General features: G+C 38.3%; 1 protein-coding gene across 5 annotated transcripts in view; it reads right to left on the bottom strand.

Annotated features, from left to right (window-relative positions):
- The window catches only part of Rbm33 (RNA binding motif protein 33), a 99,746-nt gene extending 83,916 nt beyond the window's left edge, over positions 1–15,830 (bottom strand). For all 5 annotated transcript variants that reach the window (XM_005404864.2, XM_005404865.2, XM_005404868.2 and 2 more), the window contains exons 1-3: positions 15,671–15,830; positions 10,242–10,320; positions 1,439–1,487 (exon numbers count right to left, since the gene is read on the bottom strand). In XM_005404864.2, coding sequence (XP_005404921.2) covers positions 1,439–1,487; positions 10,242–10,320; positions 15,671–15,815 — 273 coding nt within the window. In that variant the 5' untranslated portion in view covers positions 15,816–15,830. The remainder of the gene's footprint in view (positions 1–1,438; positions 1,488–10,241; positions 10,321–15,670) is intronic.
- Positions 15,831–16,415: the final 585 nt, after the last annotated feature.

The raw sequence follows: 16,415 nt of genomic DNA, 5'->3' as shown, positions 1-16,415 counted from the left end.
ATATATACTCATACATACATTTATTTCTTCAAAAGTGAAGATTGAAAAATTAAATTTTCTATTTAATCTATACCTTACAAAAATGTCTTTCAAAACTGTATATTCTTCATTACAGTATTTCTGATAGCCAAAAATAACCAACTATATGAATATATATTAGTCCCAAGAGACTCCACTTATCAATGGCACTGAAACATAAACTCTTTCTTTCTGGGCAGTGGTGGAGATAGAACCCAGGGCGTGGCACATGCTAGGTAAGCCTCTGACACTGAGCTACAGGCCTAGTCCTTTAGTTAAACTTGTTAAGTATTTGTCAAAAAAAACAGTGAACTGAAAACATGTAATAATTTTAAGTAGCTATCCTTTGGATATGGTTGACTTGTACCCTCAGCCTTTGTTTGTTAAAATGGAGGAAGGTGGCACAATCCATACCCAGGCCACAAATAACCTAACATCAGTCAGCAGCAGAACACAGAAGGAAAACTCACTTGAAATAAGTCTAAGTCAAATTCACATATTAGAGAAAATGTTAATAAGAAACATAGTAAGTTAGAAGAAAATTGTACAACTGGTACTTCTACTACAAAATCTTAATATAAGGCCATTTAACCAAATGTGATAATCTAGACAAAAGATGTGAATCCACCACACAATTTGAAATAGTTATACCAGGAGTATGACCAATGAATCTTAACCTAAAAATGTAATAAACTTTAGGATAACTGGTGAGAATAAGAAGTCATCATAATTTTAGTATTTTTTAAAACTAAGCATAAGGAACTATATTGATACTATAAAAGGATAGCAAGTGTTAAGTTGCTAATGAATAAATTTCATTTTCATCTTTTGCTTCAAATTTCCATTTATATATTTGTTTGAAATAGACTCATAGAGGGTATTACATATAAATATACACACACTAAAGGTAATTGCTTCAAAGTTTACAAATACCTACATGATAACCTTTAATCTTATTTAACTGAATACCTGTTGCATTTGAGACATATTTATCTTTAAGCTAATTTGTGATTACTCCCAAAAAAGTAATTTCCAGAACTAGTATGAAAAATATTAGCCTACAAACATTACATTCATTTAAGGGAAGGGAAAGCTTTGTATTACTCACGCCCCAAATTCAGTATCTGCTAGGATGCTTTGAACACAGTGTGAACTGAGTACTTGCTTCAAAGAATTTGCTGTCTGAGGTATAATTACCAGAACATTCTAATAAAATATCAGCACTGTGATTTAAAAACTAATTCGGGCTGGGACTGTAACTATTGACAGAATCAAAACAAAACAAAATTCAGTTTACAAAATGTTGACCTATACCCACTTTCCAGTCACATATCCCATGCATTAGTAATATGTTCCCGTATTTTAAGTAGCATTAAATTGTTACTGTTTTTTTTTTTGTTTAGAAATATCTGTTTCTTACCTTTTTGCCAGATAGCAAATCTTCTCCAAGTAAGTCATCTTCAAGTTCACTAAGAAAAGGAAAGGTCAAAATATTATTCCTATAATACTGAAAACTTGTGTGGGTTATGTGGAAGTTTAAACAAGGGTTCTGGAGCTTAGAGACTTTCATATGAAACTGTTATACTTTCCTTTTACTTTATTAATAATGAAATGGTATTTTTAAATACTGAGGGAACATTCCTTTAGGTAAGGACAGACAAGATACAGACGTGTCTGACTAAACTTTTTAAATTTTGCAATTCAGTAGCAGATCTGAATCTCTTTTACCTGTTAGAAGTAAAACAAGACACTGCATTAGAAATATTATCTAAACTTTCTCCTATCTTTAAAAACTTACGGTGAAATAGGAAAAGATCTTCACTATTCATCGGGATAAAAGCCAGAGAGATCATGTGACACTTACCAAACTGTCAAAAACTAAAAACATTAAAGATGTTTAAACTGTGAGGTTACAAAATTAAATCACAGTAACCAAGAGAATTATCTGTGGATAGCATGCAAGTCACAGTGGTCACCTGCAATGTTTTCTGGTATATTTCTATTCCAAGTTGACCGGGAGCAGGGTTCCCCACAATTAACGCAGGACCCCTTAGCAAATCAAAAAGGCAGATTAATTTTCAGGTTTTTTGATGGGTAGAAATGACTACCACTGGATTATGTCTTTATTTCTGGAGAATACAACCTCTTAGGGGCTGGGGATTTAGCTCAGCGGCACAGTGCCTGCCTGGCAAGCGCAAGGTCGTGAGTTCAATTCCAGGTTCCGGGAAAAAAAAACAAAACAACAACAATAAAAACCCAACCTCTCAGAAGCAAATGTCAGGCTAGGGATATAGCTCAGCAGCACAAATGCCTGCCTGCCAAGCACAAGGTCCCGGGCTCAACCCCCAGTACCAAAAAAAAAAAAGCAGCAGCAGCAGCAGCAAATGTCTTTAAAGACCAGCATATAGAAAGAAAAAAAAAAACATGGTTGGACTGATGATTCCACATGCAAATGTTCATGGAGATTTAAATGCAGCAGTATCCTTACTAGAAGTATTACTCTTCTTAAAGGCTCTAAACTGGGCATGATGGCATACACCTTTACCTGGGCTACACAAGAGTTCAAGGCCAGCCTGAACTACATACCAACACCTTGTCTCAAATTAAAATTATATTAAATTAAAGGCTCTAGTTATAAAATTCTATAGGTTTTGAGAGATGAGCACTAAGACTATTTACTCAAAAAAACAGAATACTAAGATTTCTAGGAACATATACACAGAGTTATAACATTTCTGTGTGATAGCTTCTATAACTAGAAACAACACAAAAAATCATTTACTGCACTGAAAATTTCTTAGCTCTTTTCAGTTAAACCTGCAATAAGCCTTATACCCTTGTTTTTCAATTTTATGAATAATTTAATAAAATTTTCTAACAAAAAATAAGAGAACCTCATTTTATGGATGAAAATAATAACACTAAATAACTTCCCTAAGGTCACATAGCAGAGACAGACAGATAAAGGACAAAACTTCACAGCCCTTGAAAAACAATCATTCACAGACTTGTGCAGGACAGTTCTGAGAGAAATGTACTATTCTTTCCAACATATTTAAACCAGTAAGTATCCATCAGATAGAGTGTTTCTATCTTCAGTGTTACAATTATCCTTCAGGGAAGGGGGAAATATGCTGTCTGGTCAACGTTTACAACAGCTCAATTTAACAATTTGATTCTAGATGACCCAAAACATACAAGCACCTCTTTGAAGATAAGCAGAGTCTATGTTCCATCAAATTAAGCAACTGAAAATGGACAGTAATACCATATTTCCAGGACACACTAACTATGATGGTAGTAAGGGCAAGTGTTAGTAATTACACAAACAAAAACACTAGCAAGTATCTAAGACTTTTGCTGACAAGAAAAGGCATCCGAAATTAAGGAACCAATATTTAATACTACCTACTCTCAAACCCAGCATGGTGACACACGCCTGTAAACCCAGCAGCTAGAAAGCTGAGGTAGAAGGATCACTGCGAGATCAAGACCAGTCTGGGATACAAAGTGAGTTCAAGACCAACCTCAAACTGCACAGTGAAACCCCATCTCAAAAAAAAAAAAACAAACACACAAAAACCCACAGGTTGCTGTTAAGGTAGTGCCAGCGAGCAGAGTGTGGGTCTGTGCTCTGCGCTCCCTCCATCGCCTCCAGATGGTGCAGCCTGCCTGTGGAGTGTAAGTCCACATTCCACCCTTGCTCCATTGTCCCCAGAATAGCGGTGCTGGCGAATGGAGTTAGGTCTGCGCTCTACACTTCCTCCGTTACCCTGGAACACCAGTGCAGGCTCTGCCCTTCCACCATCGTCCCCAGAACAGTGGTGCTGGTGAGAAGAGTCAAGTGGAGAGTAGGTCCATGCTCTGTGCTTCCTCCGTTGTTCCCCATAGCAGCTTGCTGGCAAGAGGAATGACAGCGGTGCTGGCTAGAGGAGACATCCTGAGGAACACAGACCTCCTAGGAAAGCCTCGGTATCAGTGATAAGGCTATCTAACAGAAACCTAAAAGCATCACAACAAACAAAATAAAATAGAAAACGACAAGACAAAAAAGCAAAATGCAAAACGCTCAGCCCACCCAGGACAACCAGAACAAAACGGGCGGAAATTGGTAGCCGGCTATTTAGCTCAGTGGCATTGCGCCTGCCTGGAAAGCATGAGGTTGTGAGTTCGATTCCCCGTACCCAAAAAAAAAAAAGAAAAAAAGAGAGGAAATTGGAAGCCAACAAATAGAACTCTCTGAAATGATAGCACCAGAAGTAAACAAATAGAAGAGGCCATAGATAAAATAATCTGTAAGTTTCAAAAAGGAATGACTATCAAAATAAGACATTAAGGCAGACACTGATGAACAATGAAACAGATCCAAACAGAAATGCAGAAGATTAGAAACTCCACTGAAAGTATACACGGCACACTGAATAAAGGTGAGGATAGAGTATCAGACCTAGAAGAGAGGAACGCAACCAGCAACCAGGAAAAGATACCTTAAAAATTGCAAGAGACCACAAACAAATCAATTCAATAGCTACAGGATGAAGCAAAGAATGTAAGATTGTTGGAATCAGAAAACTGAAGACAGCACAAATGCCATTCTCTGTATTCTATTTCTGCTTCCTTATGCAGCTTTTTGTCTCTAGCAAGAGCTTCAAGACTTCCTCAAACCTCCAAAGATTTGAACTCCACATATCTCATATATACAGTAAAGGACTCGGTATCTTCATGGGGACTTTGTCATCTGATTTTCCAAAGCTGTTCTAGATGTCTGGATTTGAGGCAGAACTCATTTATTGCTCTGACTCCAGTGATGAAATTATTCTGAGTGTATTTTGATTCATACTCCCTTTTCTTAAGAACTGCTTTTATGTGCAACCACTCTGAAGATGATATTATGTAATATAACAACCATTGTTAATATCCTATCACCATGTTTTGAAATTCTGTTATCATTTTTATTGTTCTCTATGCTGTTTTGTTTATGTATTTGTTTTTGTTATTTTGGGTTTTTTTTCTTTTCTCTTTAAAATGAAAAAATTTATATGTATATACAAGGATAGTTGAGATAGGTGTACTGTTGATGTTTGTGGTTTATTGCAAGGAAAAGTCCATGCTTAAAAATTTTTTTTTCTTGACCAACTTTGCACGCTTGAATCTGGTAATCAGAATGACTAATTTGAAAACAACAATATGCAGTGTAAGAACCATTGTAGAATTCTTACCATCTTGTATGGTGAAGCTCTGCATCATTTCCCATGTTTTTTTTTTTATTACTTGTTACTATCTTTGATTGTTTGATCAATCTTACACTCTTACGTGTGGTGGACTGAGCAATTTCACTGAAGATAACAATATGTAATGTACCAACCATTATTAATTCCTATCATTTTGTTATTCTTATCATGTATTAGTAATGTTAATTATCATGTTAATTAATTCCTATCATTTTCCTGTCATTTTGTTCCTATCACTGTTAATTCCTATCATGTATCATTTTTGTTGTTTTTGTGTTGATTTTGTCTTCGTTGTTGTTTTTTTTAATTTTTAAAATTAAAAAAAAAACTGCTTTCAACTTGGAAAGGTTCTTGCTTTAGTGGAGCTTTGTGTTCTGCGTCTACATTTTCTGCTGTTTCTTCAAAAGATAGTACTTTTTCTACCCTGAGAGTTTGTGATCCCTGCCCTTCTTTTTGGATATTTGTAGAGCACAGCTTTACTTGGCTTAGTGTAGAAATATGTGGGTGATGATAGGGAACCCTGTATGCAAAGTTTCCAAATGTCACAAGTTCTGCCATTCCCGGCAGCTGCTGGAGCTGCAGCCCGCTGCCCTGCAGCTCAAACGGAGCCAGCACAGAAGAGACCAACGGTAACTGTTGGCCACAGTGGTAGCAGCAGAGGTCCCCACTTGGACACTGCCACCTGCCTCCAAGCCAAAATTGGAATATAAAAGTTAAGAACTGAATCATCTCTCTTGATTTTCCTAATTTCAACCGTGGAAGAACCAAACTGCTTGCAAAAGCATCACAGGTAACAGAATGAAAGTGCATTACTGCATGAAGTTCACCAGACACAATGCGGCTCCCAATGGACGTGTGTAACACACAGAAGAGGCTTCATTCCTCCACCCTCCCCACACTCAGGCCTAGTACTCTGCACCAACACATTGTTCAAAGAATATCCTACAAATACCTCAGAGGGTGCAAGCAGCAAAGGCAGAAATTCTACAAGACATACTACTTTGTTTCTTCCACAAAAAATACAAGAAACTAAACTAAGATGGGGAGTTCTGTGGGTTGGACAACTGTCCCCAAAAGATGCATATGTTAAAGGCTTGTCCCCAGTGTGGCAATATGAGGAGGTGGTGGAAACTTGGAAGCCGGGGTCTAGAGGGAGGTGCTCAGGTCAATGGGGACACACGCTTGAGGCGACTGGGATAGTCTCCCCCTTACTCTCTGTCCTGCTGGCTCATAAGGCAAATGCTTTCATGACATCATGCATTCTGCACTCCCACCTGCCGGCCTGCCCTCTCAGAGACCCAAAGCAACAGGGTCACTTGTTCATGGAATAGAACCTCCAAAGCTGTGAGCCCAAAAACATCTTTCTCTTCATGAGTTAACTGTCTCCAGTACTTCCTTGTACCAGTGGAAAGCTAACCAACACAGCGGAGAACCTATAGATGAAATAACACTTACATGACTTAGTCAATTACAATACATGGACCTTATCTGGATCCAATTCAAACTATAAAGAAGTAGGTATGTATCCACATTGTTTAAGTATCTTATATATGCAAATTTTTTTGGTTTTTGACATAGGGTCTTGCTATATAGCCCAGAATGGCCTTAAACTCACTATGCAGCCTAGGCTGGCCTTGAGCTCCAAGCTGTTGCCTCAATCTCCTGAGTGCTAGGATTATAGGCGTACACTACCATGCCTGGTTTACAATATCTATCTAATGTGTGTGAATACACACACACACACACACACACACACCCCTAAAGATATGAGACAATCAGGGAAATGTGAACAATAATAAGACATTTAAAACTGTCTTATTTTTCTCATTGCCAAGAAAATACTCAACAACTAAACTTAGAAGAAGAAAGGTTTATTTGGCTCACAGTTTGTAGAACTGTCAGTTCACAGTTGGCTGGCTCCAAGGCAGCGTGGCACATGGCAGAGGAGAAACAGCTCATGGCAGGCAGAAGGCAGCATGGCAGAAAGCAGCAAGAACAAGTGACCAGCAACCTTCCTTCTAACCCTTACATCTTACCCACCCTTAGGGTGGATAGCACTCACACCGAATTTGGGGCACCCTTAATGCTACCCAGAACTATGCCCAAACAATTAGGGGACTAATTTAGTAATTACACACACTTGATCCCAGCATCAAATACTTAATCCCAGCATCAGACGCTCTAGACTCAGCCACCTCTGAAAATCCCCACCTATGACTGCATGAGGCACTGGAGGACATCTACACACAACCATAATAGTAACATAACAATGAATTTTACTTTTAGACAACTATTATGAGTATATCTGAAAATCCCTCATTGGAGAGCAACATTCCAAACTATTTTTACATGAAATTATGTTACTATTTGAGGGGGGGTTGCAGCATACAGATATAAGATTGTATATAAGCTAATAAGTGCTGAAGTTAGATAATGGTACATTGGGCTTATTGTAAAATGCTATTTTCACATGCTTTTAAAAATCAATCAATTTAAGCCAGTTGTGGTCCATTGTAATTCCCGCATTCTGGGAGGTTGAGGCAGAAGAATCACAAGTTTAAGCCCCTCCCAGGCAACTTGGTGCCTTAACAAGACCCTGCCTCAAAATAAAAAAATAAAGGGCTGGGGTACCAGCTCAGTGTGAAGGCCCTGGGTTTAATTCCCAGGATCCCCTCTCAATAAATCAATTTACTTAATTTCAGGCAGATTACATAGCAAAAGGAAAATTAGTTTTCACAGAAACACATAGGACATGCCAAGAACACAGGGTGGGGAAAATTTTCTCCAGGACAAAACCCAGTGCCCTTGAAGTGAGGCACTAAGGGCAGAGCCTCACCTACTCAGTGTTCCTGACCAAAACCCAGAAAACACAGCCTGACCATGGGAACATCAATAAGCCCAAACTGGGGATACTCTGCAAAATAAATGTTGTGCAGTATTCAAAAACTCAAGTCATAACAAACAAAAGCTACAGAATTTCTTCACAGTATGAAACAAAGGAGAAAAAATGCAATGTATGATCCTGGGTTCAATCTTGACCAAAACAAAACAAATGCCTTTTTTGCCTATAAAGGACATTTCTGGAACAACTAACAAAACTTGCAATCACTGTAGATTAAAAACAGAATTGCATGTTTTGTTAATCTCCCTAAGAATGAAAAATAACAGTGGGTAAGTAAAAGTCTCTATTCTTGAGAAATACTATACACTTAAAAAATATGCACTGAAACATTAAAAAAAATAGCACGATGCTATTATGTACTATCAAATGGTGTAGGAAATTTTTATACATATATAAAAGAAAGTACACATGAATGTAACAAAAAGCAGGTGGTGAGTTTGAGAACAGATCAAGTGGGAATTTTTATGTTACTCTTGGAACTTTCCTATTTAAAAATTATTTTTTAAAGGAACATGTCACAGATTAGGGAAACATAATCTTTCCAAAAAGTATGAAGAATCTAAGTTAATAAAGAGAAGACAAACCCAGAAGAATCTTTTCCTATTTAAAAATTATTTTTTAAAGGAACATGTCACAGATTAGGGAAACATAATCTTTCCAAAAAGTATGAAGAATCTAAGTTAATAAAGAGAAGACAAACCCAGAAGAAAACACATGGAGATAAACCAGACAAGGCAAAGAGGAAATCTAAGTGAGAAGTAACCTGCTAAAAGACTTTATAACTTAGTTCACTGCTGCACATGATAGATTTTGTGTGTCAACTTGGCTATACTAAGGTGCGAACATCCAAGGGTGTTTGAATCAGCAGTCTAAGAAAAGAAAATCTATCCTTACTCTTGCCAGTATGGATAAGCATTATCCAAAAAATGGCAGACTTTGGGTAAACTCACCTTCTTGCACTGCAACATCTACATTCTCCTGTCTCAGTCCTCAGGGCACCTGGTGCTTGGGCTTGGGCTTGGGCTGGACTGAACAGCACCACCAGTTTCCCAGGTCTCTCATTTTGCAGACAGCAGACTGTGGGATTTCTCAGCCCCCAAAACTGCATGATCCCGTTTTTATTATAAATCTCTCTGTGTATCCATGCCCTACTGTTCCTCTGGAGAATTTTGACTAACACATCAAATGCAATCGACCATGCAAACTAAGAGCAACAACATTTCTCAGTTTTACTCTATAAAATTTCCAGGTCATTGTTTTCAAACAGGATATAGGAATTCTTTTCATTGCAGTACTTTTGTTCTCTATTCAAATCTATTTACTTATATTATCTAATTTTCTGATTGCATGCAAGTCCAAAGTAACTTTTAAGTTTTTTCATCCCAGCACTGAAGATGGTTAGAAACTTGTAGAGAACCATGGGTGTTCTCAACCCCATCACCTCAATGAAGTCCCACTGTCTGCTCCCTCTGTACACACTCCTCTCACCTCTACTGCACTCCTCTCCTCACTGAACGTGCCCACCACACTGACCTGACAGCTGTCATTACTGCCACAGTTTTATACCACCTGCAAATATAAATTCCTAAACAGGCATTTTCATCTGTACCAGTAATATGTCAAGTACGAATTAAAATCAACATATATTGTAATGGTTGGCCAGGCATGATGGCCCACATCTGTAATCCCAGCACTGGGGAGACTGAGACAGGAGGATCACTGTGAGTTCAACGCCAGCCTGAATTACATTGAGAGACCCATCTCAAAAAAAAAAAAAGAACTTTTATTTAACAATCGTAAACACTAGCCAACTACTCTAGCAAAGGTTCTGGTATCTACAGTTATTGCCATTACTGTACATGGAGAGATAAGGGAAGTCTGTGTTCTGTGGAGCCCTGCATATATTCCAGGCATGAAACAGGGCTCACGGGGGAGTGCCCTTCCACCGAAAGAGCACTCACCTGAGCCCAAGAGGGAGGCCCACTCGGGGCAGGGCATCAGGGAGCTAGCACACTGTTTCCGGTAAGATCCCTGCACAGCCCAGTGACAGACTCATCACAGCACAGACTCCCAGGTACGTATGCACGTACCTGTCCCAGTCTTCATCTGCAGCTCTTCTTCTCCAGGACCGTTCTGCACCAGGCTTATCAAACTGGTCAAAGTCATCATCTGTGAGAAAGAATCCACTCGTCAGTTTTGCTAGATTAAGAATAATTTAACAAAATAATCAGCTACTTAAGCAACTTCTTTAAGAATTCCTGGCCTGACACCTCAAGATGTGAAAGTTTCATATGCAACTATCATAAATGCTTTAGGTATTTTAAATAATTAAAATGCTTAAAAATACCAAGTTACCCAAAGAAAATTAATTTATTAAACACAATTAGACATGAAAAAAATCACTAACAATGGCTTTTTAATTCATAATTTAAAAAGGAATTCTAAGTACTTATTTTTCACTGCAAGAAAGAAAAATGCTGAATTGCTAAAAGTTAAAGACTTTGATAATAGTTTGGTAACATTTAAATTTTTCCTAATTATGAAAAGGAACAAAGACTATTAAAGAAAAGTAGAGATAATGTAGAGAAGTGCTGAGCACAGAAACATAATGCAAGTCACAATCACAATTTTAAGTTTCCTAGTAGCCACATTTTAAAAAGTAAAAAAAAAAACCACACTTTTAATGGGTAAAATTTGAACTATATTTTATTCAACCCAGTATATCAGACATTATCAATACAGAAAATAGTGATAGGATATTTAACATCTGTTCCACATTCCCATATACTGCACACATAACACATTTTGCATTCAACTCAGGCAAAACACACTTCAAGTGCTTGTATGCCTAGCAACCACCAGGGTGCTCACTGAAGTGGATAGTACAAAAGAAATGATTAATAAGCGTACCGTTTTTCATGCTTTTTCCTATAAAATGGAACTATTATCTATCTCAAAAATTTACTAGATTAAATGTGATTATATTTTTAAATACAGAAATTGACAAGAGCCTGACAAAGAGCTGTTTTTGTTTTGGTTTTATTACACAGAGACTCGAAGAACTGAAATTAACATTTTCATCCTAGATACATGTGAGAGCAGAGGTTTAGGAATTGAGGTAGGAGGACTATGAGTTCAAGGCCAGCCTGGGCAACTTTGTGAGATTCTGTCTCAACAATAAAAAAGGCTGGGAAAGTACTCAGTGAAAGAATGCTGACTACAATCACCAGAACTTTTTTTAAAAAGCGTATGAGTAAAAGGACAGAAAGTATTAACAAGAACCAAATTCTCTAACTAAAAAACAGAAATCAGTGAAGTGACAAAGAATAGATTTGTGTTGGAAAAACTGAAAAAAAAAGAAGAAAAAGAAAGAACATAGCCTCAGGAAAACGGGCACACCAACATACGTGGAAACAGAGTACCAGAAATAGGACAGAAAGGCACAGAAAGAGTATCTGAAGAAATAATGGCTGAAGAGTTCCAAAATGTTCAGGAAAATATTAATTAATACTTGTAAAGGAGTAGCATGGTTGAACCTTGCCCTCAGTTACATACACCATTTTAAGTTTAATCAAGGTCAAGGTAGAATGCCTGGCCTGGAGATGCAGTAAAACACAACTTGTGAAAAAAACCCAACCTAACCCTAACCCTACTCCTAAACACACCAGCCTTAGACTAAACCAAAGGCCAGACTAGATACAGTGAAAAACAACTTGTTTGTACCAGTAAACCACCACCAGATGTCAGACACACCAAACGCACTATACTTACCAGCCCAAAGCAGAGACACAAAGACACATATGAGAAACACTTCAGTCTACAGCACAACACACAACCTGTCACGTCTTCTCAAGCCACTCCAGTAACTTCAGCATGGCTTCTGCCCAGGACTGTTAGACCATGAACTCCCACATGTCCTCAGACTCAGCTCAGTGCAATCCTCCCCAAAGTCCACACTTCCCATTTTGTGATGCTGTCCAGACCCCTTATCCTGAGCATCTCTGTACCAGTAAATTAACCCAACACCTGAACCCCCAGTGACTGCACTGCCACTGAGTCTGCACAGGCTCTGTGGACCACCTCACTACATTGAGTCTTTTTTTTTTTTTTTTTTTTTTTGTGGGGCTGAACAGTGATCCCAGGTCCTCACATATGCTAAGCAGGATCTCTACAATCCCCAGGAGACTACATCCCCAGCCCTGAGTTGAGTCTTTAATTCCTACAGTCTTTACTCTTTCCAACTTTCTATAGTTTAGTATAATGAAGCATGTGATTTATAGGTGTTAGATATCAGTGGTTAATAAAAGCACAACTTGCAATTGCCATGGTCACCAAACCAAGTGAATGAGGAGTACTTGGTGAAGTAAAGCAAATTAAACTGATCGAGGGGCTGGGGATTTAGCTCAGCGGCAAAAGCGCCCGCCTGGCAAGCGCAAGGTCGTGAGTTCGGTTCCTGGTACCGGAGAAAAGCAAAAAAAAAAAACAAAAAACAAACTGATCGAGCTTGTGAATCTACTAACAAACATTCAATAAATTCTGATACTGCAGAAAGACACAAGCATGATGGTTTATGTTACTGCCATCACACATTAACAACACTACACATCAGAAAGTCTTCATAAACTCAAAAAAGAATATTCCACAACACAGTCAAAATGTTCCAAAGGCAGCTGAGTGCAGTGACGCACACCTGTAATCCCAGTACTGAGAGAGGATGAGGCAGGCAGCGGATCACAAGCTCTTGTCCTGCCTGGGCAACTTACCCGGTCTCAAACTAAGTAACAGAAGGGTGCAAGGATGTAACTCAGTATGAAGGCCCTGGATTCAAAACCCAGTAACACCAAAAAAAGACAAAAAAAGTTCAAAAACAAGAACAAAATTTGAAAGCAACAAGAGAAAAACGATTCAATACTTACAGAGGACATACAATAATAGTTGATTCTCATCAGAAACAGTATCAACCAGGGCAGCAGGGTAACATTCATGGAGCTCAAAGAACCTTAAGTACAGCAAAACTTTCATAAAATCACATAAACGCACAAATAAACGGAAACTAACATACATAAGACCAACCAACAAGCCGAAATAATTACTATGAAAATAAGAAAATGTGTTTGACAACACTGAGATTCCAACTCACCCCAGAAAGAATGGCTATTATCAAGAAATCCACCACTAACAAATGATGGAGGGGCTGGAGGGGAAAAGGAACCCTCTCCACTGTTGGTGCAAGTGTAGGCTGGTGCAACCACTGTGGAAATTCCTCAAAAAAACTAGGACTAGAGCTTCCATTTGACCTCGCTATTCCTCTCCTTGATACCTTCCCCCAAAGAATTGAAAGCATCATACCACAGCAATACAGCCACACCTACATTTATAGCAGCACAGTTTGTAATAGTCAAATCTTGGAAAGAGCCCAAATCTCCATCAGTTGGTAAATGGATAAACAAGATGTGGGGTTTTTTGTACAATGGGAGTAATATTTCTGCCATAAAGAAGAGGCGCTGGGGATATAGCTCAGTGGCACAAGTGCCTGCCTGGCAAGCGCAAGGTCCTGAGTTCGATTCCCAGTACCAAAAGAAAAAAAGAAGGATAAGCATGAGGCATTTCTAGATAAATGGATGCACCTTGAGACCATACTCTTAAGTGAAATAAATCGGACACAGATGTGTAAATACCACATTGTTTCTCTGGTGTGAGAAACCAAGTGTTAATAAGTACCAAAATGTGTAATAGGTATTGTAAAACTGGAAGAAAATGTTCAAATGGAGAGGGGAATAAGGGAGGGGAAGGGGGAAAGAAAAGAAGGGAAAAGTTAAAAAAAAAAAGAAATAAAAAAAGGACAAAATGAAAACAAAGCTTTTGTAAATCGGAAGAGGAAGAAAGGCTGAAAAGAGGGTAGAAGAATGGGAAAAAAAGAATCAAGTTATATCATGTACAGGGACAAATTCTTCATGATGAATGTGATCATTATCTATACCTAAAATGTACCAAGAAAATCTAATTAAAAAAAAAGAAAATGTGTTTGAGATGGAAGACTTTCAAAAGCATAAAAGAACAAAATTTACAGATCAAGGAAAACTACTCAGAAATTTATGGCTAAAAATGGCCACACTGACAAAGAAGATCTCACCCACCTACTTTACATCTTGAGGAACTATAAAAAGTAGAGCAAAATAAATCAAAAACTAGCAGGAGGAGGTAAATAATGACAGCAGGTACAATGAAATAGGCTAGAAAAATACTTCCAAACTACATTCTATGAGGCCAGCTTAATTTTTTTTTTTTTTTTTTTTTGGTCCTTTTGAGGCAGGGTCTCCCTATGCAGTTCAGGCTGGCCTTGAGCTTACTTTGTAGCCCCCGCTGATCTCAAACTCACAACGATCCTCCTACCTCAGCCTCCCAAGTGCTAGGATTACAGGTGTGTGTGCCACCACACCTGGCCTTTGGACCAGTTTAAATCTAAATAAAGATATTGTAAGAAAAAAAAACTACAGACTACTGTATCTTGTGTACATGTAAAGGTTCTTTTAAAAAACATAGCAGCCCATCCCCCAAAACAAATTAGCAAACAGATATCAATAATGTATTAAAAGGATAAATCACATCACTATGTGGGGTTTATTCAAGCAATGAGAGGTGATTTAACATTCAAGAATCAATGTTAAAAAAAAGCAATGTTATATATCACATTAACAAACTACAGCTGAAAACCCAAATGTACATCTTAATAAAAGCAGGAAAAGCACTACATAACATCCAACATCAATTTCTTATTAAGAGTAAAACACGAAGAAACTTTAATCAAACTGAGTTAAGGGCATTTATTAAAACAAACAAAAAACCTAAAGCAAATACTACAAAGGAGAAAACCCAAATGCCTTCTTTTAGGATCAGGAACAAGACAAAGATGGCTGCTCCCACCATCTTTATTTAGTATCCTAATAAGAATCTCTCCTAAAACAACCAGACAAGAAAAATACAAAGAATTCAGATTGAAAAGAAGTCAAAAGTAAAGAAGAAGTAAAAAGTAAAATTTTTTATGCACAGGAAACACGACTGGCTGTGTAAAAAATTAGAATCTATGAAAACAAAATGACAATTTGCAAGGTCATAAAATATAAGATCAATACACAAAATTCAGTAGTATCTCTACTGTCATGAATGAGCTATGCCAGCAACAAACTAGACAGACACATTTGTGTCTTTCCAATGTCAGAATTTTTGTTTTGTTCTGATTCTGGAGATTCAACTCAGGGCCTTCAAACTGAGCTACAACCCTAATCCTTTTTTAGTTTTTATTTTGATACAGTCTAGCTAAGTCATTAAATGGCAATCCTCCTGCTTCATCCTCCCAGAGTACTGGGATTACAGCTATATGCCACCACAACCAGCTAGAATTTGTAACAATGCACAAGCTACATCAATTTCCTCAGTCTTACTAGGGGAAGTCCTCAAGGTTCGCTCAGTAGCCAGTGAGCATAGCAACCAGATTCTTTTATCCCAAATCTTTACTTACTGTTATTAACAGCGCGGGAGAAAACACCTGTGAGGAAAAGGCTAAATTTCATTCCATTAGGGTCCAGACAAGCTGAGAGCATGGAGGATATTAGCAGGTATCCAGAGAAGTTTAGTTTATATACAGTTTGGGGGATGAGGGTCATAATCCCAAGGAATCTGGATGGAATGTTTAGGGTCAAAATCAGCACAGGTGTGCAGGTAATGCTGGACATACCAATGCCATGGAGATTGTACGATCAATCCCAAATTTCCTTATGGCCATCAGTCCTGTTTGCTGGAGGGCAGCATGGTCCTTTTAGTGGTTTCCTATTGTCTGCTGAGAATGGCCTGTTTGCTAGGTCAGGCATGGCAGTTACTAGCACCTGTGACACTCAAGTGACTTCTTACACTTCACACAATCACAGGTTATAGAATACCTAAGAAAGGGTCCTCGAGCTGCAGGATTCAAAGAGAAAGACCTAAGAGGCAAAGCAGAAGAGAGACTACAGAGATGGGAAAGATCACAGACCAGACAGAGCTGATTCACAGCCTTAGGTGGTTTTCTGGAGGTCTCATTACAAAGACCTGACTGAGTAAATCACTGACTAAAGATGGCTATAAGCCCTCTACCCTCTCTCCCCACCTGGGAAGTTGGAGGCTGAGGCAGAAAAGTCTAACCCTATAAACGCATGGCTGGGTTTTCTGACAACCAGCCCTCATCCAGAAACTACCTAGAGCTTCCACCAGCTACCTCGTTAGCATAG

This window comes from Chinchilla lanigera, unplaced genomic scaffold (genome assembly GCF_000276665.1).
Source record: "Chinchilla lanigera isolate Chin_1 unplaced genomic scaffold, ChiLan1.0 scaffold00090, whole genome shotgun sequence".
NCBI lineage: Eukaryota > Metazoa > Chordata > Mammalia > Rodentia > Chinchillidae > Chinchilla > Chinchilla lanigera.
Note: the sequence above shows the minus strand (reverse complement) of the source record. Positions and strands in the feature narration are given on the sequence as shown.